This window comes from Bos indicus x Bos taurus, chromosome 18, assembly GCF_003369695.1.
Source record: "Bos indicus x Bos taurus breed Angus x Brahman F1 hybrid chromosome 18, Bos_hybrid_MaternalHap_v2.0, whole genome shotgun sequence".
NCBI classification, from domain to species: domain Eukaryota; kingdom Metazoa; phylum Chordata; class Mammalia; order Artiodactyla; family Bovidae; genus Bos; species Bos indicus x Bos taurus.
Genome location: NC_040093.1, coordinates 10,513,763 through 10,536,530, shown reverse-complemented (window position 1 = coordinate 10,536,530; position 22,768 = coordinate 10,513,763). Strand labels below are relative to the sequence as shown.

The 22,768-nt window shown below is 54.4% G+C and overlaps 2 protein-coding genes across 6 annotated transcripts; one reads left to right on the top strand and one right to left on the bottom strand.

Annotated features, from left to right (window-relative positions):
- Positions 1-3,739: 3,739 nt before the first annotated feature.
- NTN5 (netrin 5) lies at positions 3,740-11,282 on the bottom strand. 3 transcript variants are annotated; one of them, XM_027515228.1, is made up of 7 exons: positions 11,134-11,271; positions 8,513-9,164; positions 7,049-7,237; positions 6,729-6,878; positions 6,262-6,315; positions 5,978-6,058; positions 3,740-4,361 (listed from the first exon to the last, which is right to left on the bottom strand). In XM_027515228.1, exons 2-7 carry the CDS (start codon positions 9,141-9,143, stop codon positions 3,997-3,999), a joined length of 1,470 nt encoding a protein of 489 aa, XP_027371029.1. In that variant the 5' UTR covers positions 9,144-9,164; positions 11,134-11,271; the 3' UTR covers positions 3,740-3,996. The 3 variants fall into 3 exon arrangements, with proteins under 3 accessions (XP_027371029.1, XP_027371031.1, XP_027371030.1); XM_027515230.1 differs by lacking the exon at positions 5,978-6,058 and having other exon boundaries at positions 11,134-11,282; XM_027515229.1 differs by lacking the exon at positions 11,134-11,271 and having other exon boundaries at positions 8,513-9,248.
- On the top strand, positions 5,158-22,107 carry LOC113876245 (galactoside 2-alpha-L-fucosyltransferase 2-like). Of its 3 annotated transcripts, none has more exons than XM_027515233.1 (3): positions 5,158-5,780; positions 11,367-11,478; positions 20,762-22,107. In XM_027515233.1, the coding sequence occupies exons 2-3, from the start codon at positions 11,397-11,399 to the stop codon at positions 21,784-21,786; spliced, it is 1,107 nt and encodes a 368-aa protein (XP_027371034.1). In that variant the 5' UTR covers positions 5,158-5,780; positions 11,367-11,396; the 3' UTR covers positions 21,787-22,107. The 3 variants fall into 3 exon arrangements, with proteins under 3 accessions (XP_027371034.1, XP_027371033.1, XP_027371032.1); XM_027515232.1 differs by lacking the exon at positions 5,158-5,780 and adding an exon at positions 7,200-7,341; XM_027515231.1 differs by lacking the exon at positions 5,158-5,780 and adding an exon at positions 9,505-10,551.
- Positions 22,108-22,768: the final 661 nt, after the last annotated feature.

The following is a 22,768-nucleotide window of genomic DNA, read 5'->3' as shown; positions in this document are numbered from 1 at the left end:
ACAAATTCCCTGACTCTCCGCCTTTCTAGTCATGACCAATTCCTTCCTCTGTCCTTCAAGACCTACCTCTGATGTCACTTCCTCTGAGAACCCAACTTGCAGTCTGGGTTCAAGGCCTTCTCTGGGCTCACCCAGTGAACCGAGCCACCTCTACAATTGTCCATATCGTTTGTTGCTCATACAGGGCTGACCCCACCCCTCCTCTGCTCATAAATCTCCCACGGCTCTCCAGTGCCCCTGGGGAAAAAACTCAGGCCCTCAGTCTGGTCTTAGAGGCCCCATAGTCCTGGTTACTGCTTATTCCAGCCTCAGATCTCTTCTCTGACCATACCGGGCCTTCTGGCTTCTGGACCTTTGCACCAACTGCGACTTCCTGAAACTGTGAAAGTGTAGCCGCTCAGTCATGTCTGATCCTTTGCAACCCCATGGACTATAGCCCACCAGGCTCCTCTGTCCATGGAAGAAGCAAGGAATGCAGGTTCCACTGAGATTTGAACCCAGGTCACTGGATTCAGAGCCCAGAGTGCTAGCCATTACAACTGTAACTTCTAACTTGGCCTTTCTACCTCTTCTGCTGGGCAAACTCGTCCTCAGCTCACACGCATTTTAGGAGTCTGCTCTTCTAGGAAGCCAACAATGATGCTGTGGACGGCAGGGGCCTCTTCTGAGTTCTGAAAGCCACCTGTGCTGCCCTCATTATAGCAACAAGACAGACTGGGCTCAGCGCCCAGAGGCGGGAGGGAATGGTCGGGCCAGAGGTGGGGCCCAGATGTGGATTTCACGCCTATTCGTCTTGGGCGCTGGGAACAAAGTTTGGGTCATAAGGAACATATGGGGCTCGCCCTGTTCCTCACTTTCATCTCCTACCTCCCCGGCCCCTGGGTGGGAGGCAGCTGGGACAGGACTCTGAGCCTGGGTGGTTCCCACAGCCCTTCCTGCCCCAACTCTCAACTCCCACTCCCCAGGGGAGCCCAGCAAAAATCCTCCTGACCTGTGATCTCACCTTCTGGGTTCACCTCTCCTGGGGAATGTCTGGCCACCAGGTGTTTAAATCATGAAAACAAACTCCAAAAGCTCTTACTCTGTGCAGACACTATTTTAAGCTCATTACATACACATCTTTTTAAAAATTAAGTATTTATTTATTTGGCTGCTCCAGGTCTTAGTTGCAGAACTCGAGCTCTTCGATCTTGGTTGTGGCATGAGAGATCTTTAGTTGTGGCATGTGGGATCTAGTTCCCTGGCCGGGGGTCAAACCCAGGCCACCTGCATTGGGAACTCGGAGTCTTAGCCACTGGACCACCAGGGAAGTCCCTACATGTTCATGCATGCTCAGTCACTTCATTTGTGTCTGACTCTTTGTGACCCCATGGACTGTAGCCTGTCAGGCTCCTCTGTCCACAGAATTCTCCAGGCAAGAATACTGGAGTGGGTTGCCATTTCCTTCTCCAGAGGATCTTCCCAACCCAGGGATCGAACCCACATCTCCTGTGTCTCCTGTATTACAGGCAGATTCTTAACCACTGAGCCATTGGGGTAGCCCTACATACACATGTTAATTAATTTAATCTTCATAATATGCCCTGTGGGTTATTTCCTATTATCATCATCATCACCACTCCCATTTTACAGATGGGAAAACTTAGGGGACAGAGAGGGATTTGAACCTAGGCAGTCTGGCTCCAGAGTCCATGAGTTTCATGAAAATCACCTATAGAGCAATGCCATCCTATAGAAGTTTCTGTGATAGTGGACATGTTCTTTATCTGCGCTGTCTGATATGTTAGCCACTAAGTACCAACGTGGCAGTGGCTACTGACTGGGTAGCTCAGAGAACTAAGTCTGAATACTGGCTACTTGCTGTGTGATGTTTGTTAAGATTCCCAGCCTCTCTCGTTCAGTTTCTTTATAGAAGAGGTGGTTAAGGATTCCAGCCAAACCGAACACATGTGGGTTTCAATCCTTGCCCCCATTTCAAGGTGGTCTCCCTGAGAGCCTCAATTTCTTCAGAAAAGGATGGAGAGAGCAAGATAAGGCATCCAGCGATCTCTGAAACAGAGAACTCTTCTTACTTAGAAAACCCTCTGACATACTAAGTTGCTCAGTCGTATCTGACTCTTTGCAACCCTGTGGACTGCAGACTGCCAGGCTCCTCTGTCCATGTGATTCTCCAAGCAAGAACTGGTGTGGGTGGCCATGCCTCCTCCAGGGAATCATCCTGAACCAGGAACTGAATCCTCATCTTTTATGTCTTCTGCATTGGTAGCTGGGTTCTTTACCACTAGTGCCATCTGGGTAGCCCTATAAAACCCCTTAAAGATTCCTAACTCCTGCTTCAGATATGCCCACAGCCAGGGCCCTATTGGAGGCCAAAGGCAAGCCTCCCCATATACAGGATTATATTGGTAGCTTGGGGGTCTAACAGTCACCTCCTGCAGGCTATTTTCTGCCTTTTTCAGCCTCCTTAGGGGCATACTCAGAACACTGGCGGGAGAGCCTGTTCTCTCTGCCTAGCACCCAATGACATCATGGTGCAACCAGACTCCTCATTGGCTCAGGCCTGCTTTTTCTCTCAGGGAAAGAAGAGGTTGCTTTCTAGGCCCCTGCTGCTGCTGCTGCTAAGTCACTTCAGTCGTGTCTGACTCTGTGCGACCCCATAGACAGCAGCCCACCAGGCTCCCCCGTCTCTGGGATTCTCCAGGCAAGAACACTGGAGTGGGTTGCCATTTCCTTCTCCAATGCATGAAAGTGAAAAGTGAAAATGAAGTCGCTCAGTCGTGTCCGACTCTTTGCAACCCCACGGATTGCAGCCCACCAGGCTCCTCCACCCATGGGACTTTCCAGACGAGAGTACTGGAGTGGGGTGACATTTCCTTCTCCATTCTAGGCCCCAGTGAACCCTAAGTCATATCTCTTTGAGATTCCCTCAAAGTACTCACTGTCTCTCCTACAAAGGTCACTCAAATTTGAAATTCTGCTCTTCATTGTGGGTTCAGAGGCCAAGGTGACGTGAAAAATCCTAAGTCCCATGACCTTCCATTCCATAGTACTTACTACTTCCTGCCTTTTTTAACCCCATCCCTCTGGCCTGTTAGGGCTTCCCTGGCGGCTCAGATCGGTAAAGAATCTGCCTGCAATATGGGAGGCCTAGGTTTGATCCCTGGGTGGGAAAGATCCCCTGAAGAAGGGAATGGCTACCCACTCCAGTATTCTTGCCTGGAGACTCCCATGGACAGAGGAGCCTGGCAAGCTACAATACATAGGCTCACAAAGAGTCAGCATGACTGAGCAACAAACACTCTGGTCTGTAGGTACCCAGCTGCTGGGTGGAATCCAATTCTGCTTAGCACCAAATGAAATCAGACTGCTCTGTGGCTCCCAATTGGCTGTTCCCTCAGGAAAGGGTTTAGCCTCTGGTTCAAGACCGGGTGGACCCAACAGAACCCTCTTCAGATAGTCACTCAAAGTTCTATTATTTTCTAAGACCATCCTGGGGCCATTAGGAATCAAATGTTTCTTAACTTGGAACTTTCTGGAAATCCGACACTGCTGTGCTTTCCTCAGGTGTGTTTCCCGCCTTTTCTAGCCACCCTCCCTTCCACTGGCTTTAGCCAATGGTTAAGCAACACAACTCTGACTAGCCTCTATAGCCATGTTTGGTTTCACGACTTTCCTCATGGCCTTCTTTATTTGCCCCTCCTAGACTCTCCCAGCACAGATCAGGGGTCTGGAGCCAAGATTCCTCAAGAGTTGAGACTTTATTGAGGGGACTTGCTCCACAAGGCAAAGGTCAAGTGTCCGAGCCAGAGACCAAGAGTTCTACGGCCTTTAGTTAAGGCCTTCCTGACTCCTGGGTGCTGGCGCATGCCAGTGACGTCTGGTGCTCCGCGGCGTCTGATTGGCTCGCTGAGAGACGCCTCAGCGTCGAGGTAAAAGGCGCCTCCCGTGGGTGCTTCTAGCTCCTTCGATGGCATTCGAGGCAGCGGGGCTTCGGCTCTAGAGCCTGGGTTCGGGGCTCAGGGTCGAAGGCCGCAAGGTGCGGCACCCCCCGGCGCGCTCTTCCTGCTGCAGCCGCCGCAGCGGCCGGGCCCAGCGCGGCCTCCAGGGCAGCGCGAGGCCGTGGCGGTCGAGGACGAGGCGTGTAGGATCTGGGCCGCCAGCCGTTCTGCCCAGCAGCAGGTAGTGGCTGGCGGGGCGCAGGCGCAAGCATCCGCAGGTCAGATCGGCGCGGGGCACCCAGGCGGCCTGGCTGCCACGGCGCACGGGCTGTGCTCCCTGCTTGTACACGGCCAGCACGCGCACGGCCAGCCGCTGCCATGTCGTGTCCGCGGCCTCGGACGCCAGCACCTGCGCGTGGAGCACTGCCGAAAGGGGAGAGGTCAGGCCTGGGCCGGGGGTAGCCTGAGGGCCCCGTGAGGTTAGTCTTGGTGGGGAGGGGCCTGGGACGCAAGGGTGGGCTTCCAGAATCGCATCAGGAAGAACAGAGACCTTGAAGCTTTGAGGGTGAGAGGCCCAGTGCTGTGAGGAGTGAGGTCTTTCTGAGGACACGGGTCAAAACAAGGAGGGCGAGGCGTTTGGAGTGTGAGGTTGGGTCCCAGGATTGTGATTGTGAAGGGGAGGGGTGGGTGGGCGGTCTCTCTGGAGAGGAGGTCAGGCTTGGGCCAGGAACCCAGGTGCCCATCAGGAAATATGCAAGCACCACCAGGGATGCTTTTGAGACCGTATTAGAAACAGCAGGTATAGGAATGACTTAAAGGTTAGAGGTCTCGCGGGACCCTGCAGTGGGTGGGGCTGGAACAAGGCAGAAAAGGCAGGTCCAGGCCTCTAATCGGAGAAGGCAATGGCACCCCACTCCAGTACTCTTGCCTGGAAAGTCCCATGGACGGGGGAGCCTGGAGGGCTGCAGTCCATGGGGTCGCTGAGGGTCGGACACGACTGAGCGACTTCACTTTCACTTTTCCCTTTCATGCATTGGAGAAGAAAATGGCAACCCACTCCAGTGTTCTTGCCTGGAGAATCCCAGGGAAGGGGGAGCCTGGTGGGCTGCCATCCATTGGGTCGCACAGAGTCGGACATGACTGAGGCAACTTAGCAGCAGCAGCAGGTCTCGAATGCCAGAGAGTCAGAAAGTATTAGGAGCACACAGAGCCCCTGGAAAACAGAGATATTGCCCTAGGAGGGATCTGCATCTAGAATTAATTTGGGGGCCAGAAGGAGGTCAGTCCTGGGAAGCCCAGGGTTGAGGTCTTACTAGTGGTGATTCAGAGAAGTGTCCCCTCTAAGGGGATGAGATGAGATCTGTTGGGAGCAGCCCTCTGGTGGGCAAGCTGAGTCTATGGGCTGGAAGATTCCCATGGGAGGTGGGGCGGGCGGGGGGGGGGCAGAAACCTCCACGTTTGGAGTTCCAAGGATACTAGTGGCCAGATGGTGAGCCTCAGGGAGGGGAGGTCTGGGATCCTGTACCACTGAGGGGAGTAACTGGGGCTGGGCTGAACTCGAGTGTCCAAGACAGTTGAGGTCATAGGCCCTGGACTCAGGGGGCTGGTGTAGACTGGTGGATTAGGAAACTGGGGGGGAGTCTGTGGGAATGGGGCTACAGCCCTGAAGGAGGGTGGAGGACCTGAGACAGACAAGACAGCGCAAGGGTCCCTCCTTTCAACCAGTTTGCCTTTCTCTTTCCATCCTCAGGAGGCCACCTCCCCCACTCAGGGATGTCAGGCTGAAGAAGATTGTGAAACTCTGCAAGACCAAGAACGTAGGGAGAAAGGAGACCTAGGAAGGTAGGGAGTAACCCTCCCCACTCCCCCTTCCGCCCATTGTCTGCTGTCCCTTTAGGTTCTAGATCAGGACAGGCCCTTTAGAGTTCAGCACCCCTTCCCATTTAAGATGAGGAAAGTGAAGGCCAAAGACGAGAGTTGCTTGGAGGCAGATCAGAGCCCCTGTGCGCCTGCTGGCCCTTGTTCTCCCCGGCACTCACCGTAGTCCTGTTGGCAGTACCTCTGAAGGCTCATGTGTATCCTGGTGTCCGAAGTATTGCAATAGTTTTGACACTGAGGGTCTGGGGAGGGTCGGGCTCCTGAGGCCTGGGCTACAGCATTCTGCCCCTGCCCATCCCCCACAGTCCATCTTGATGGACAGCTGGGGTGCCTGAACCCTTGGGACTGCGCTCAGTGAACCACCCCTGGATCCCCTCCTGGTGGCCCAATCACCCCATCCCTGATCCTTCTTGCTACCAGGGATTTGTAGGCCAGCCTGTCTTACCCGAGCTGTAAGCATGAGGGGTTGTAGCAAGGGTGGTTGTCGCCTCTAGGATTCCTGTGAGAGAGCAGAGAAGAGGTAAGGCCTCTTAGCACCTCCCACCAGCACCTCGCTGCCCCCAAGGAAACCAGGCATCCAGACCCCTCAAGGGGCATCCTGCTTCCTTGAAGCCCAAGAGTGGAGGCACACTTTGCCTTTCTCCCCCAGGACCTGGAGTTCTGGTCCCTCGCCACTTTCTGGACTCAGGAGTCCCGGTCTTAAGACCTCTCTCAGACCCAGGAATCCAGGCTCTTAGCCTCTTCCTCCACAGGGTGAGACTGGACTTCAGTCTCCGCCTCCCCAAGGCCACAGAGTCCAGTCTCTAGCTTCCGTCTCCCAGGGACCCGGTCCTCACCCATCTTGCCCCCTGGAGGTCTGGCTATCTCCTTCCCACCCCACTTGGGACTCGGGGCCCTGCCCCCAGGACTCACGCTGGCAGGGCATCCTGGGGGAGCGGCTCTGCTGGTAGCCGGGACCACAGCGGTTGCAGGTCAGGCCAGTGACCCCTAACTTGCAGGAGCACTGCCCATTGGTCTGGTTGCAGGCACCGCCTGTCGCCCCAATTGGATGGCACTGGCAGGCTGCGTGAGGAGAGGAGCTGGGGAGGTAGGGTGCGGGCTCCCAGCCTCTTCCTCCCCAAGACTGGGGAGGCTGGAATTCCCTGCCGCCTCCGCCCGCAGGCCCCCAGCCCCTCCTCCCACAGACCTGCCTGCTGCCTTTCCCTCTAGGCGGGGCTTCAGGCTGCACTCACCCCTGCAGGCCTTGCGGCTGCTGATGGGCTGGCCGGGGTCCCTCCAGAACCCTGGCTGGCAGTAGTGGCAGTGCCGGCCGGCTGTGTGGTGGCGGCACCGCTCACAAACGCCCCCGCTCCGGCCGCCCGACAGCCTGAACAGCTCAGAGTTGAACCTGCAGCGTCGCGCGTGCTGGTTGCAGGAGCAGGCTGGGAACAGGATGGAGTGAGGGCGCCTCAGGCCGCCATTCCGTTCCCCTTTCCCAGCTTTCCCCCCACCGCCCTCAGGAGAGAGACTGCCTGGGGTTCCCCAGGTGAGTCTGGGTCCCCGAAGCCCTTCATTCTCATCTTTAAAACAGGCGGTGCTTTGGACTGGAGCTGGGTGAGCCAAGGGGACTGATGAACACACGGGGTGTAGAGAGTGGGCTACAGAGTCAGACCCCCGCGTGGAAGTGTCTCACTCTTTCCATGGGCAGGCGACGCCTCCCTTCTGCAGCTCAGACTCCTTTGCTATAAGATGACATTTACAATATCTACTTCCTCGCAGGAGGACCACCTACCATGTACATTTTGCTGGGGGGCATTGATCAGATTTCAAAGGCAGTGACTCTCAAACCTGACCACTTATTGGAATTACTGGGGAAACATTTAAAAAGAGCAACACAGGACCTCCGTGCTAGGTCCTAAGGACTTTATGTATATCCGTGACTTGAATTTCCACTGCAGCCTGTAGAGGAAAGACTGTTGTTTTCCTCACTTTACAGGCGAGGAAATGGAGACACAGAGAGGTTTGGTCACTAGTTGGGGGTCACACAGCCAGGAAGCTGGTGAGCTGGGATTTGAACCCAAGCAGTCTGGCTGCCTCCTGAGGCTGTGCGCCCATCTGCTGCCCTAGAACATCTAGTGTGACAGCACGTTCGGGACAAGCCAGGACCCTTGGGCTTATCCTCCTGAGCTCACGTTCCAGCCCTGCCACCTGCTGACTGCGTGTCCTTGTGCACAGAACTTCCCAGCTCTAGCCTCAGTCTCCTCATCTGTAAAATGGGCCTGATGCAATCCCTGCCCGGTACATAGTAGGTGCTGGATAAAAATGTGTCTGATGAATAAAAGCTTCCCCCACCATGGTTGATTTGATGAGTCCAAAAACATCCAGCTGCCCTGTTTTTCTCCAGCCTCTCACTAAATACCACCTGAGCGCCTGCGACAAGCCAGGCCCTGGGCGGGGCTCAGAAAGTGTTCTCCACATCACCGTGATCAGGTGTCACCAAGAGGCTGGAGCCCCCGGTGGGCATGGAAGCAGCAGAGGTGGTGGGGGAAAGCCAGGGGAGCCAAGAGAGGTGCTGCCAGAGGACAGTGTGGGGGAGAAGCAAGGGGCAGGTAGCTCTGGGGTAGGAGAGAGCCTCCTGCCCTCAGGGACACTGCCTGGCTGCTGGACCATGGGCCCGGCTCCGGGTCAGGGCAGGTCAGGGTGGGCCCCGGACTTACGCAGGCAGGGGTGAGGGTGCCGGGGCGTGGCAGGCCGCCAGGGCCAGTCGCGGTGGGATGGCTGGCAGCTCTCACAGCCCGGGCCGGTGGTATGGTGGCGGCAGCGACAGCGGGGTGGCCGGTCACGGGCAGCGCAGCGGGCCGCGTGGCCGTGGCACTGGCAGCGGCCTCTCACGCCCGCGGCTGCCAGCCCTCCCCGGCCCCCGAGCTCCAGGCGGAGGTGACTGGCCACCACGCTGGCCTTCGGGCCCGCTGGGACCCGGAAGATCACCCTCTCGGGCCCTCCCAACACCCCCGGCCAGGCGGGCCTGCGCCACAGTGACCTCCAGGGCCCTCCGGTGGCCCAGGCGGCAGACAGGACCAGGGCTGGGGGTCCTGGGGTGCAGAAGCGCAGGCTGACGGACGACAGGAGGAAAGGGCCCCCCAGGCCCAGGGTCAGACTGCCATTGCAGGGGGCCCGTGGGCCGAGATCCACGCCCGGGGAGGGGCCACAGGCCTGGGGACAGGAGGCGGCCATGCCAGCCAGCTGGGTCACGGGTGGGAGGCAGAAGCGGGGGCGGCCCCCGGGGTGGTAACATGGGTCCGCGCTGGCCTGGCTCAGGAGGAGCCAGAGGGCAAAGGTCACGGGCATGGTTCCAGCAGAGGCAAGTACCTGCAGAGGAGAGGAGTGGCCAGGCTGGGGGCCTCGGGCTGCCCCCCGAGGTCAGCCTCCACCCCGCTCTCCAGGCTCCCTGAGGAACCCTGGCATTCCACCCCTGGCCCTGCCCCAGACCTCTCCCGGCTGCTTCTGAGCGAGGAAAATAGTTCCATCTGGGGAGAATTACTGTTTACATAAGCCAAAGGGGAAAGAACGCAAGCAAAATCGAGAATTTTGCCTGAACTAATCCGTAGCTTAACACCCCAGCGCTATCAGTCAGTGTTGAGGGGCAGGGGGCCCTGGGGAGAGGGCGGGGCTGGGGGACAGATGGGGAAACTTCCAGCAAGGACAAGGGGGATAAGGGGGGAGAGCAAGGCAGGGCAGACGGAGTTACAGACAGATGAACACTCAGTGACAAAGCAACAGAGACAGGGACAGATAGGGGCGCAGACAGACAGATGGAGGGAGAGGGGGCAAGGCCAGTGTAGGGCAAGGGCCAGGCTGGGAGAGGAAGCAGGAGGGGCGAGGAGGATGCAAGGGGAAACCACGAGGCCAGAAAGATGGCGGCTGGGAAACCGGAGTCCACAGGGTGTAGGGGGAGCGGGTCCCGGGGAGCCTGGGGGCGGGGACCTCCGAGACACCTGCAGAGCCGGAGGAGAGCGGGCAGTGCAGCAGGCCTGACCTGGGGGGAGAGCAGGGGTGCTGGGCTGGGGGATCAGAAGCAGGAGGCAGGTCCATGGGGATCGGGGATCAGAGGGGAGGCCCCTTTCCCACATGGGGCCCTAACCTCGTTCTCCACACCCAGGGCACGGAGGGGGATTATCACCAAACAACCAAGCCTCCCTGCCACCCACCCCCAGCCTCCACCCACCCTTAACCCTTTCTCACCCAGACGCAGAACCCAGAGGACCGTGCTAGGGACCCCGGTGGGGATGCCTGGGGGCTGGAAGCCTGGGCTGGGAGACTGGTGTGGAATGCCTGGGGGGCTGAGAAGGTCAAGCCCTGGTGTCCCGCTTGGGATGGGAGGGCCCTGTGTGCTCGCATTTCTGAGGACTTTCTGATAATCTCAGCCCACCTGGCTCCCACTGCCATCCTAGGCCTCAGGGTCCAGGAATCAGAGCCCCCACATTGCCCACCGGCTGTAAAGTCCCCAGAGAAGAAGGGGGAACAGACGATGGGGGTGGCGAGTGCCAAGGGAGGAGAGAGAGGGGCCGGACAGGGCAGGGCTAGAGGCCAGGGCATCTGCAGGAGCCGGAAGTCCAGGCCTGGGAAGGCACGGGCAAGAAAGGACTTGGTGCTGGAATGCTTCTCCTCCCCGTCCAGGGCTGGCAGCCCCCGTTGGAGAGCTCCCTCAGGTCTAGGGGCTTTGAACCCCTCTGGGCCCCACAGTCCAGGCCCCTGGGTAAGTCTGGACCTGGGCATGGGCCCCCACTGGGAGTCTGTGAGGCACCAGTGGGTGCGGTGGGGTCACATCCCTCCCCAGCCTGATTTCACCGCCCCCAGGGTCCCCACCTCCCCCGCCCCAGATGACTGCCATGGCCTCCACCCCTCCTGAGGAGGAGCCTGGCGCCATTTTGAGCTCTGGCGCGGGGCATTTGCCCTGGTCCCCTGGCACCTGCCTTATAAGGCGCTCACCCCATCTCCCACCTCTCCTCTCTCGCCTGGGTGGTTCAAGGGGCCCTGCTTTATGGCCTTAGTACGCCAGGCAAACGGGTTGAGTCCCCCGATGTTCCTGGGGGATCGAGAAGCCAGCCCCTGCCACTGGGGAGCCCAGATGTCCGGCCCCTGGTCCATACCCACTGTGGGAACTATAGCCCACCCTGACCACCCCCCCCCATTCAAGGAGCAGAGACTAGCTGTGTTCCCACCGGATCCAGAGTCAGGCCCTTCACCTGGGCAGTGGGGGGGTCCCTTTGGGACTCAGGCTCCTCTTCCCTGGTTTCTTTGGCACCCACCCGACCCTTCACCCTGCCGTCGTCCAAACCTGTGCCCTGGAAGAGGTTGTCCTCTGCCGCTAGCTGCTCACATGTCCTCTCCCGCAGGAGCTTGGCGGCCAGCGTGGGCTCCGGGGAGTGAGTGCGGAGTGGCTGTTCTCAGGCCCCGGGCTAGTGGGGGTTCTGGGCGGGAGCTCAGAGCAGAGCCTAAGAATCCAACACCACCCCCGCCCCCCCACCCCGCCCCAGTCCCCTCGCCAAGGCAGCCATGCTCTCCCTGCAGGGACCCCTGGCAGCCATACCACCCGGGACGATGTGGGACATGAGAGCCGTTGCCCCGCAGCGGCCCGCAGCTGGACATCCCCGAGCAGGCTGGCCCAGGAAGCTCAAGACAGGTAGGAGGGGACAGCGGCCAGATGGCCTTCCCGGGTCTAGGGTCCGCGCTCCACTCACACCCAGCCCCTGCTCCACTTCTCCTAAGGGCGGGCAGGCTGGGGCTCAGCCCCACCACGTGGTGGTGGCTGCAATCAGGAAGGGGCAGACCTGCTGAGGGTGGGGGGCGGTGTCATGGCCGCTCACACCGAGGTGGGACCCCACGCCAGCCCCTCCTGCCCTCTGGAACCTTCTGCCAGCTGTGGGTTAACTGAGCATGAAGGTCAGGCGCTTTCAAGCCCTAGAAGTCAGTGTCCTTTGAAGGGTCACACCAGCCACCTGGAAACCCAAAGACTTGGGCTGCTTTCTGAGTTGGTGGGGTCGGGGTAGGGGAGAAATGAATGCCTGGGACCTCGGTGGTTCTAGCGGCTGGAGGGAGAAATCGGGGACCCCCCCAGGGGTTCAGAGCTCAAAGCAGTTTTCCCCATGACCGTTCACTATGAGGCCTCAAGACTTCAGGGGTGAAATTTTCGTACAAATGTTGCCCTCAACTGTATTACATACTCTAATGGTTTTGACTAGAAAGATAACATTTTTTATCACTTCCCACTGAGAAAGGCGTAGATCTTGGGACAATGGGGCACCATATTTGCTACTGTGGCCTTGAGTGCATTGACTGTGGCACAGCGAGGGCCTGTGGGGTTTGGGGACCCACTGTTCCGGCGGGAGGGCGCAGCTGAGACAGTCTGTGCTTCTGGTTCTGGGTGACCACAGCGGCGGAGGCAGGATGGGGACATAGGATTTGAATGTAAGCTGTGAGGAGGGGTTAGCTGCCAGAAAAAGAGACACCCCCAGATCAGAGGGGGACATATGGGATCCAGGGCAGGCGGCGTGAGGGGCAGGCTAACTTGTGCAGAAATTAGAAGTTTCTTAAGCTAATGTTCCCTAGAGGAAAGCCTGCTTTCTCACTTTTGCTTTTAATAACCTGAGCTTCCTGAGGTGATGATCATCTCTAAAGGAGCCAGTGAAAAATCCGTCTGCCAATGCAGGAGACACAGGTTCAATCCCTGGTTGGGAAGATCCCCTGGAGAAGGAAATGGCAACTCACTCCAGTATTCTTGCCTGGGAAATCCCATGGACAGAGGAGCCTGGTGGGCTACAGTTCATGAGGTCACAAAGAGTCAGACACGACTTAGCAACTCAGCAACAACTGCACTGAGAGTATGCATCTGAGTATCCCTTTCTCAGGGCAGAGTAGAAAAACCCAAGACAGTAATCAGGATCCCAGATTCCTGAGCCACACTGGTTCCAAATCCAGGCTTCACCTCTTTCCTAGCTGTGTACCCCAAAGCAAGTTTCTTAACCTCTCTGTGCCGTAGTTTCCTTTAATGTTAAATCGGCAGAAAAATGTACCTTACTCTTGGGAGATCATGAGGACCCAATGAGTGAAGATAAGCCTACAGTCTAATATCTGAAACTCTGTGCACCAGACGTGCTGCAGAAACTGTTTTGACAGCACCATGGGATGTGCAGCTTATATATTATACACCCCTCAGTGGGGCCTGGGCAGCATCCCATCAGTTCAGTTCAGTTGCTCAGTCGTGTCCGACTCTTTGCAACCCCATGGACTGCAGCACGCCAGGCCTCCCTGTCCATCACCAACTCCTGGGGTTTACTCAAACTGATGTCCATTGAGTTGGTGATGCCATCCAACTATCTCATCCTGTAGTCCCCTTCTCCTCTTGCCCTCAATCTTTCCCAGCATCAGGGTCTTTTCCAGTAAGTCAATTCTTTGCATCAAGTGGCCAAGGTATTGGAGTTTCAGCTTCAACATCAGTCCTTCCAATGAATATTCAGGTCTGATTTCCTTTAGGATGGACTCGTTGGATCTCCTAGCAGTTCAAGGGACTCTCAAGAGTCTTCTCCAACACCACAGTTCTAAGGCATCAATTCTTTGGCACTCAGCTTTCTTTATAGTCCAACTCTCACATCTATACATGACTATTAGAAAAACCATAGCCTTGATTAGATGGATCTTGGTTGACAAAGTAATGTCTCTGCTTTTCAATATGCTATCTAGATTGGTCATAACTTTTATTCCAAGGAGTAAGCGTCTTTTAATTTCATGGCTGCAGTCACCATCTGCAGTGATTTTGGAGCCCCCCAAAATAAAATCTGTCACTGTTTCCCCATCTATTTCCCATGAAGTGATGGGACCAGATGCCATGATCTTAGTTTTCTGAATGTTGAGCTTTAAACCAACTATTTCACTCTCCTCTTTCACTAAGAGGCTCTTTAGTTTTTCTTTGCTTTCTGCCATAAGTGTGGTGTCATCTGCATATCTGAGGTTATTGATATTTCTCCCAGCAATCTTGATTCCAGCTTGTGGTTCCTCCAGCCCAGCATTTCTCATGATGTACTCTGCATATAAATTAAATAAGCAGGGTGACAACATAACAGCCTTGACATACTCCTTTTCCTATTTGGAACCAGTCTGTTGTTTCATTTCCAGTTCTAACTGTTGCTTCCTGACCTGCATACAGATTTTTCAAGAGGCAGGTCAGGTGGTCTGGTATTCCCATCTCTTTAAAAATTTTCCACAGTTTATTGTGATCCACATAGTCAAAGGCTTTGGCATAGTCAATAAAGCAGAAATAGATGTTTTTCTGGAACTCTCTTGCTTTTTCCATGATCCAGTGGATGTTGGCAATTTGATCTCTGGTTCCTCTGCCTTTTCTAAAACCAGCTTGAACATCTGGAATTTCACAGTTCACGTTTTGTTGAAGCCTGGCTTGGAGAATTTTGAGCATTACTTTACTAGCGTGTGAGATGAGTGCAATTGTGTGGTAGTTTGAGCATTCTTTGGCATTGCCTTTCTTTGGGATTGGAATGAAAACTGACCTTTTCCAGTTCTGTGGCCACTGCTCAGTTTCCAAAATTGCTGGCATATTGAATGCAGCACTTTCACAGCATCATCTTTTCGGATTTGAAATAGCTCAACTGGAATTCCATCACCTCCACTAGCTTTGTTTGTAGTGATGCTTCCTTAGGCCCACTTGACTTCACATTCCAGGATGTCTGGCTCTAGGTGAGTGATCACACTATCGTGATTATCTGTTTCGTGAAGATCTTTTTTGTATAGTTCTGTGTATTCTTGCCACCTCTTCTTAATGTCTTCTGCTTCTGTTAGGTCCATACCATTTCTGTCCTTTATTGAACCCATCTTTGCCTGAAATGTTCCCTTGGTATCTCTGATTTTCTTGAAGATATCGCTAGTCTTTCCCATTCTGTTGTTTTCCTCCATTTCTTTGCATCAATCAAGGAGGCAGGCTTTCTTATCTCTCCTTGTTATACTTTGGAACTCTGCATTCAGATTGGTATATCTTTCCTGCTCTCCTTTGCCTTTCGCTTCTCTTCTTTGCTCAGCTATTTGTAAGGCCTCCCCAGACAGCCATTTTGCCTTTGTGCATGTCTTTTTCTTGGGGATGGTCTTCATTCCTGTCGCCTGTACAATGTCACGAACCTCTGTCCATAGTTCATCAGGCACTCTGTGTATCAGATCTAGTCCCTTAAATCTATTTCTCACTTCCAGTGTATAATCATTAGGGATTGGATTTAGGTCATACCTGAATGATCTAGTGGTTTTCCCCACTTTCTTTAATTTGTCTGAATTTGGCAATAAGGAGTTCATGGCCTGAGCCACAGTCAGCTCCTGGTCTTGTTTTTGCTGACTTTATAGAGCTTCTCCATCTTTGGCTGCAAAGAATATAATCAATCTGATTTTGGTGTTGGCCATCTGGTGATGTCCATGTATAGAGTCATCTCTTGTGTTGTTGGAAGAGGGTATTTGCTCTGACCAGTGCGTTCTCTTGGCAGAACTCTATTAAACTTTGCCTTGCTTCATTCTGTACTCCAAGGCCAAATTTGCCTGTTACTCCAAGTGTTTCTTGACTTCCTACTTTTGCATTCCAGTCCTCTATAATGAAAATGACATCTTTTTTGGGTGTTAGTTCTAGAAGGTCTGGTAGGTCTCCATAGAACCGTTCAACTTCACCATATCAGATGTTATTGTTTCTACAAGCAGAACAAGTGGGCACTCACTGCAAAATAAGTCTATGAATAGCCTCACATTGGTTAAAATTTTGTCTCCAGATGATTTCAACTCAGGTTGGGGTTCACCTCCAATCTTCATAAAAGTGGTCGATAAGGAACTGTGGACCGGAATATAAGCCGCAAAACCAGCCCTGGGCTTCATCAGTTCTGATTGACTATTTCCCGTGGCTTTTCAGCTGTGTAGGCTGATGAGCGAACAGGAGAGGGAGCCCTTGAGACTCAAAGACGTAGCAGCCAGACTGCCTACCTACCTGATTAGCAGTGTTAGTCGCTCAGTCTCTCCGACTCTTTGCGACCCCATCGATTTTAGACCGCCAGGCTCCTCTGTCCATGGGATTCTTCAGGGAAGAATACTAGAATCGGTTGCCATTCCGTTCTCCAGGGGATCTTCTCTACCCAGGGATCAAACCTGCGTCTCCTGCATCACAGGCAGATTCTTTACCATCTGAGTCACGTGATTGGCAGAACCCAAGGCAAAATGAAAACCGGCTGCCTTGCCAGCAGTCATGGAGAATTTCTAGATGGCTGGAGCAGAGGAGGGGCCCTGTGCAGCTGCATGGGTCGCACATGGTGGAGGTGACCCTGAGTGGGGGCTCACTCTGTCCTGAGCTGGTTTCTCCTCCCTAGTAGTCCTGGCTCCAATCCCTGCTCAGCTTGCCTGATGGTTTGGAACCTGCTTGGGGCTCTGACTGAGGTGGGTGAGCTGACCAGAGGTTCAAGTCCTTCCTCTGCTCCCCGCCACCATCCCCCTGCCGCCACCACCCCAAAGAATAAGACTCCAGGCGGGGCCCGAGATGGGCAGGCTGTGGTACAGATTGGGACAGAGTATAGCTCAGCTGGTAAAGAATCTGCCTGTGATTCAGGAGAGCCCAATTCAATTCCTGGGTTGGGAAGCTCCACTGGAGAAGGGATAGGTTACCCACTCGAGTATTCTGGCCTTGAGAATTTCATGGACTGTATAGTTCATGGGGTCGCAAAGAGTTGGACACGACTGAGTGACTTTCACTTCACTTCACACTTATCACCAGCCCAGAGAGCAGAGGGGCTCAGGGACAGATTTAATTGGCTTTTTAGAAATCAAAGCAGCGAGCAAGGCATTTCCTGTACACCTCAGGGGAGGGAGCGTGACATATACTTAGTCTTCATGTGGTAAGAGCCAGCTGACCTCACTGGGAACCCACATTGAATGGGAGACCTTTGAGGAGGGCCTGAGAGTGTTCATATTTCCCAAAGGGGTCAGATTAATAAAGTGAGGGACCCTGGAATATAGGAGGAAGAGGAGGTGGAGAGTGGAGGCGAGGCCCACAGAGCCCTGACATTTAAGGGGACCGGTGGAAGGACAGATGGGGAGCCTGGAGGGGTTTAGATGGAAGCCAGATGAGGAGGAGTGAGGGCCACGCAATCCAGGGCTCCTGTAGGGCCTTGGGGGTCTCCTGGCCACAGGGAAACCAGGCATGGCTGGTCAGGGAACAGAGCAGGGAAGGGGACATAGAGGGTCAGGACACACTGAAGACGCACTGTGAGAAGACCGCTTCTCGGAGCACAGGGGAGAGCAGGGGAGCGATGGCCTGAAAAAGAAGCAATCCCTGAAGAAGGTGTCATCCACCTCACTACACGGGTGGGGAAGCTGAGGTTCATGGAGCCCAGTCAGCCGTGGAGTCGGGGCAGGAACTGCCAGGGGCCTGGGTGAGTTCAAAAGTGTAGGCTTCAGTGAGCTAGCATGGCACTACCACTGTGGTCAGAAAGACAGACAGTGGTGAGTGTTGGCAAGGATGTGGAGAAATCAGAGCCCTCATACGCTGCTGGTGGGAATGGAAAATAAGGCAGCTGCTCGGAAACCAGGCTGCAGTTCCTGAAACTGTTAAACACTGTTAGTTACCACACGACCCAGCTGTTCTACTCTCAGGTAAATCCCTGAGGGAAATGAAAACTTAGGTCCACACAAGGATTTGGACATGCATGTTCATAGCAATGTTATTCCTGATAACCCCAGAAGGAAGACACCCCAGATGTCTAGGAACTGATGAACTGATAAATAAAAGGAGACAGAACCATGGAGGGGAACATCAGAAATTAGTGACATGCTAACACATGCTGCCACATGGGTAAGCCTGGGAAATATGACACAGAGTGAAGGAAACCAGTCACAAAGAGGCCCTTAATGTGTGATTCATTTACATGCAATGTGCAGAGTAGGTGAATCCCCTGAGGCAGAAAGTAGATGAGCTGGCAGGAGGTGGAGAGGAGGGGAAGACTGGGGGTGGGGATGGCTAAGGGGTGCAGGGTTTCAGTTGGGGGTGATAAAATTTTTCTAAAAGTAATTGTGATGCTTGCCCAACTCTGAGAATATACTAAAAGCTATTTTACACTTTATATAGGGGAACTGTATGGTATTGGAATATTATCTCAGTAAAGTGGTTACCTACAAAAAAGAAGGGCTCATCAGAGACCTAATATAAAAGCTAAACCTAGGCAGCTTGCAACCCACTCCAGTACTCTTGCCTGGAAAATCCCAGGCAAGCCTGGTAGGCTGCATGCTGTCCATGGGTCCATGGGGTCAAAAGTCCATGCTGTCCATGGGGTCGCAAAGAGTCGGACATGACTGAGCGACTTCACTTTCACTTTTCACTTGCATGCATTGGAGAAGGCAGTGGCAACCTGTTGGGGGCCGGCGTGAGGCACTCCGCCCATGACAAAGGTCATGAGGAAGGAGGCTTGACATACACAAAGGCAGGATGGAGCCTCAGGAGTCCCTCTGGAAATTCTCAAGCATCTACCCCCATAACCAGAGCCTGCCTACTTTGCTACTTTGTGCTCTCACCTACACCTCTGACTTTACGGGGGGCTGTCCCCCACCACCTCTTTCGGAGAAGGAGTTAACTTAGAGCTCCAGTTAATAATAATTCCTGGGCGTGATAGGAGTATTTCAACCTACAAACTCCTCTGAAGATTCTCTAGCCTGCCTGACAGGCTTGTCCGGCCACATGTGATTGCTCACAGCCTCCCAACCATGAGAGGCACGAGATGCTTTAAACCTTCTAAAAACAGGTTCCTTAGAAAAGTTAGAAAACCATTAGTATAAGTATAGTGGGCTGATTAGAAATTGTATTGGTGAAGGGTTTTTCATTTGTTGAGCCAATGTTTGTTGCTAAGACTCCACATCCCCTGCCCTTACACACATTAATGAATATATAGAAGAAATAAGTATTAACCTTTGATATTAATCATGTTAGACCTTAGGCTAAGTAAATTCTTTCCTTAACTAAAACCCACTACACCCTCATCCTATAGGAATGTAACTTTATTTGGGTGGCATCTGTTTTAAGAATAATCACCCTTGGGGAAAAAAGTGTTCTGGTTGACTGACCACTGTCACAAGGAGAGGGTCGTAAATTGTCAGCAGGCCCCCCTGGCCAGAAGGTGATGTAACACCCCTAAGACCGCTGTATACATTTGTATGAAGCACCTGACTTAAAAGTCAGGACTGCTGTCCCCACGTGACTTTTGTATAACATCTCAGTGTATAAAAACAGACTCTGGGAAATAAAGAATTGGGATCAGTTCCTCGAAATACTGGTCTCCCCATGTCTCTCTCTCTCTCAAACTCTGGCTGAGTCTCCATCTGGAGCGCGGAACCCACCATGCTTACTAATTATGCCTGGGCTTCTAAGATCCGACCGGGGAGGCCTCAGTGTCTCCTCTCCTTCGGGAGAACAGAAGGACGCCTGCGGCCTACGTAAGTGGTGCAAGCTTCTTGTCTTGAAATTTTATTGGTCTCCCGCGTAAACCAAGCTACTCAGCCTCTTTTCTCCACTGAATTTTCCTACTGAGCTATCCTCATTCTATTACTCTTTATATCTTTGATGAATATTTAAATAGTCACCGACGCCGTCTCCCCTTCGAATACCCTGGATCAGCCGGGGCTGGACCCCGGCAGCAACCCACTCCAGTGTTCTTGCCTGGAGAATCCCAGGGACTGGGGAGCCTGGTGGGCTACCGTCTATGGGGTCGCACAGAGTCGGACACGACTGAAGCGACTTAGCAGCAGGCAGCTTGAGGCAGCCGGGGAGAGAGAATGTTACAGAAGCAGGAGGTGGGAACCAGCAGACTGTTAAGTCCTGGTCCAGAAATGGCACCCTCCCCCGCAAAAAGTTCATTCTTTATGAGTCTTCCCCGGTGGTCCAGAGGTTAAGACTCCGAACTTCCACTGCAGGGGGCACAGGTTTGATCCCTGGTCAAGGAACTAAGATCCCAGAAGCTGCATGGCACCGTCAAAAAAAAAAGAGATAGAAATGGTGCAACGTCACTTCCGCCATATTTGATTGGCCAAGGCCCATCACAGGCCCCGCCCTGAGTCAGGGGCAAGGGCGTCAAGGCCCCTGTAGACGGCTGGAATCCCCCATGTCCACTGACAGAAGCAGGGAGCACTTACCATGCAGGGAGCCTTCCAGAAACATCCTTCATGCAGGCGCTTTGGTTAACCCCATTTTATGGAGAAAAGTGAGCTCCAAGAGTTAAAGAACAGGCTCCGGGCTGCCCACCAGGAGGTGGAGTGTGCACGCGAACCTGGGCTATCTGCCCTCAGAGTCTGTGCTCTGAACCTCTGCGTTACGCAGCCTTAATAGATTGTGGGCTCTCGGTTTACATACAATAAATACTCCAGAAGTCTTTATTTTCCAAGACTTACAGAGTGCCTGCTGTGTGCTAAGCACTGTCCTAAAAGTCTTATAACTGAGGTAGTTCTGTGAGGTTGAACCATAGGAAAGGACTGTGTAGGAAAACATGCGGCTGAATGTTGGCACTTTGGAATGGTTCGACTTCGTCATCCCCTCCACTCTTTTTTTTTTTTTGGTCGCATCATGTAGCACGTGGGGTCTTAATTCCCTGACCAGGGATCAAACTTGCATCCCCTGCTTTGAAAGGCAGAGTCTTAACCACTGAGCTGCCAGGGAAGTCCCAGTCACACCTTTTAACAGGCAAGGAAACTGGGATTCAGAGAGGGGCAGGAACCTGACTAAAGTCACACAGCTTTATAAAGGCTGGAGCTGAGATTTAAACCCAGGTCAGAGGGGTTCAGGGTCTGTGCTCTGGATGGGCTGAGTGAGTGCATGAGTGGCTGGTTTGGGGGGTGATGAAGGAAGTCATGCCAGCCCAGCCACCCCTGTTGAATTAAGTCATCTCTCTTCCCCACAGCCGCCACGAGATTCTGGGCCACCTGCCCTTCCTCATCCACCGTCTGCTTCCTCTTTGTCATCTTTGCGGTGTCCACTGTTTTCCACTGCCACCGGCGCCTGGCCCTGGTGCCCGCCCCTTGGGCCTATGCAGGTCACGTGGTCTTGTTCCCCAGACACCTGCCGAGGGGGGGCGTGTTCACCATCAACGCCAAAGGCCGCCTGGGGAACCAGATGGGGGAGTACGCCACCCTGTACGCCCTGGCCAAGATGAACGGGCGCGCCGCCTTCATCCCGCCCCAGATGCACAGCACGCTGGCCCCCATCTTCCGAATCACACTCCCGGTCCTGCACGACGCCACGGCCAGGAGCGTCCCCTGGCAGAACTACCACCTGAACGACTGGATGGAGGAGCAGTACCGCCACATCCCGGGGGAGTACGTGCGCCTCACCGGCTACCCCTGCTCCTGGACCTTCTACCACCACCTCCGCGCCGAGATCCTCCAGGAGTTCACCCTGCACGCCCACGTGCGTGAGGAGGCCCAGAACTTCCTGCGGGGTCTGCGGGTGAATGGCAGTCGGCCGAGCACCTACGTGGGGGTCCACGTGCGCCGTGGGGACTATGTCCGAGTCATGCCCACCATGTGGAAGGGTGTGCTGGCCGACCGGGGCTACCTGCAGCAGGCCCTGGACTGGTTCCGCGCTCGCCACCACAGCCCGCTCTTTGTGATCACCAGCGACGACATGGCCTGGTGCCGGAGGAACATCAACAGCTCCCACCGGGACGTGGTGTTCGCGGGCAGCGGCCAGCAGGGCTCGCCGGCCAGGGACTTCGCGCTCCTCACGCAGTGTAACCACACCGTCATCACTGTGGGCACCTTCGGTATCTGGGCCGCCTACCTCGCTGGGGGGAGCACCGTCTACCTGGCCAACTTCACCCTGCCCGGCTCCCGATTCCGCATGATCTTTAAGCCCCAGGCGGCCTTCCTGCCCGAGTGGGTGGGCATCGCAGCCAACCTGGGGCAGGCCAGAGAGAGCCACCCCTAGCCCCGCTCGGGTCCCTGCCGCCCCATCGGGCCCAACAGGCTTGGATGCCGGAGTCTAAATCCAGGCTGTTCAGCTTCCCAGCTGGGTGACCATGGACAAGTGACTTAATCTCTCTGTGTCTTAGTGTTCCACCTGTGAAACGAACCTAACGCAGGCTCCTTCTGAGAACACGCGTTCATGTAGTTCCTTGGAAACAGGTGTGAGGGTTGGCCACTCACAGGTTTGTGATTGGCAGGCCTGGGCCTTTGGACGGCCTTGCAGTGGACACGTATTTTTGCCCTCTCCTTCTTTATAGCTCCGGGAACATGGAGCCCAAACATTTGGTACTTGCCTCTTTGGAGGGTTTGGCAATGACACTTTTCCTGCCCTCAATTGGGCTGTTTGAGGCGGCTAAAAAATTCGGGCTTTGGGTTTGATGGGGCCTTAGATCGTGAAAGAAAAGGAAAGAAAATAGAATATGAGAGGGAAGATCTCGGGGCGATAACCTTGTCGAGGAGGGGGAGTCCCCAGAAGTGAGGGTGGGTGGGACGTGGGAGGGCCTCCCAGAGATGGCAGGACTCAACCCCAGGCCTGGCTGGCAGCGGCAAGGACACCTGGAGTCCGCACGTCATGGAAGCAGCAGGTTGGCCACGGAGGGGCGGGGCCGCAGAGCCTGCCATGGCCATGTCCACCGTGCGGGCAGGCAACTGACACCGTGGCAGTGCCCATGCCCGCAGGACCTCGTGCTGCTGTGAGGAGCCCTAATGTGGACTAAAGTTGGATTAAGTGATTACAATACCAATTTCCTTTTGTTCGGTGTAAAGTATGGAGATAAATATTTTTACTCTTTTTTGGATATTAAAAAAGTAACATACAATTATTTAGGTTCACTTAAAATTTCCTCTGAACACAGCTGCACTGGCTTGGAAAACATTTCAGTCACATCTCTTTCCTGTTTGAAAACCCTCTCCAAGTGTCTTTTTAAATTTGAATTTCCGTTTCT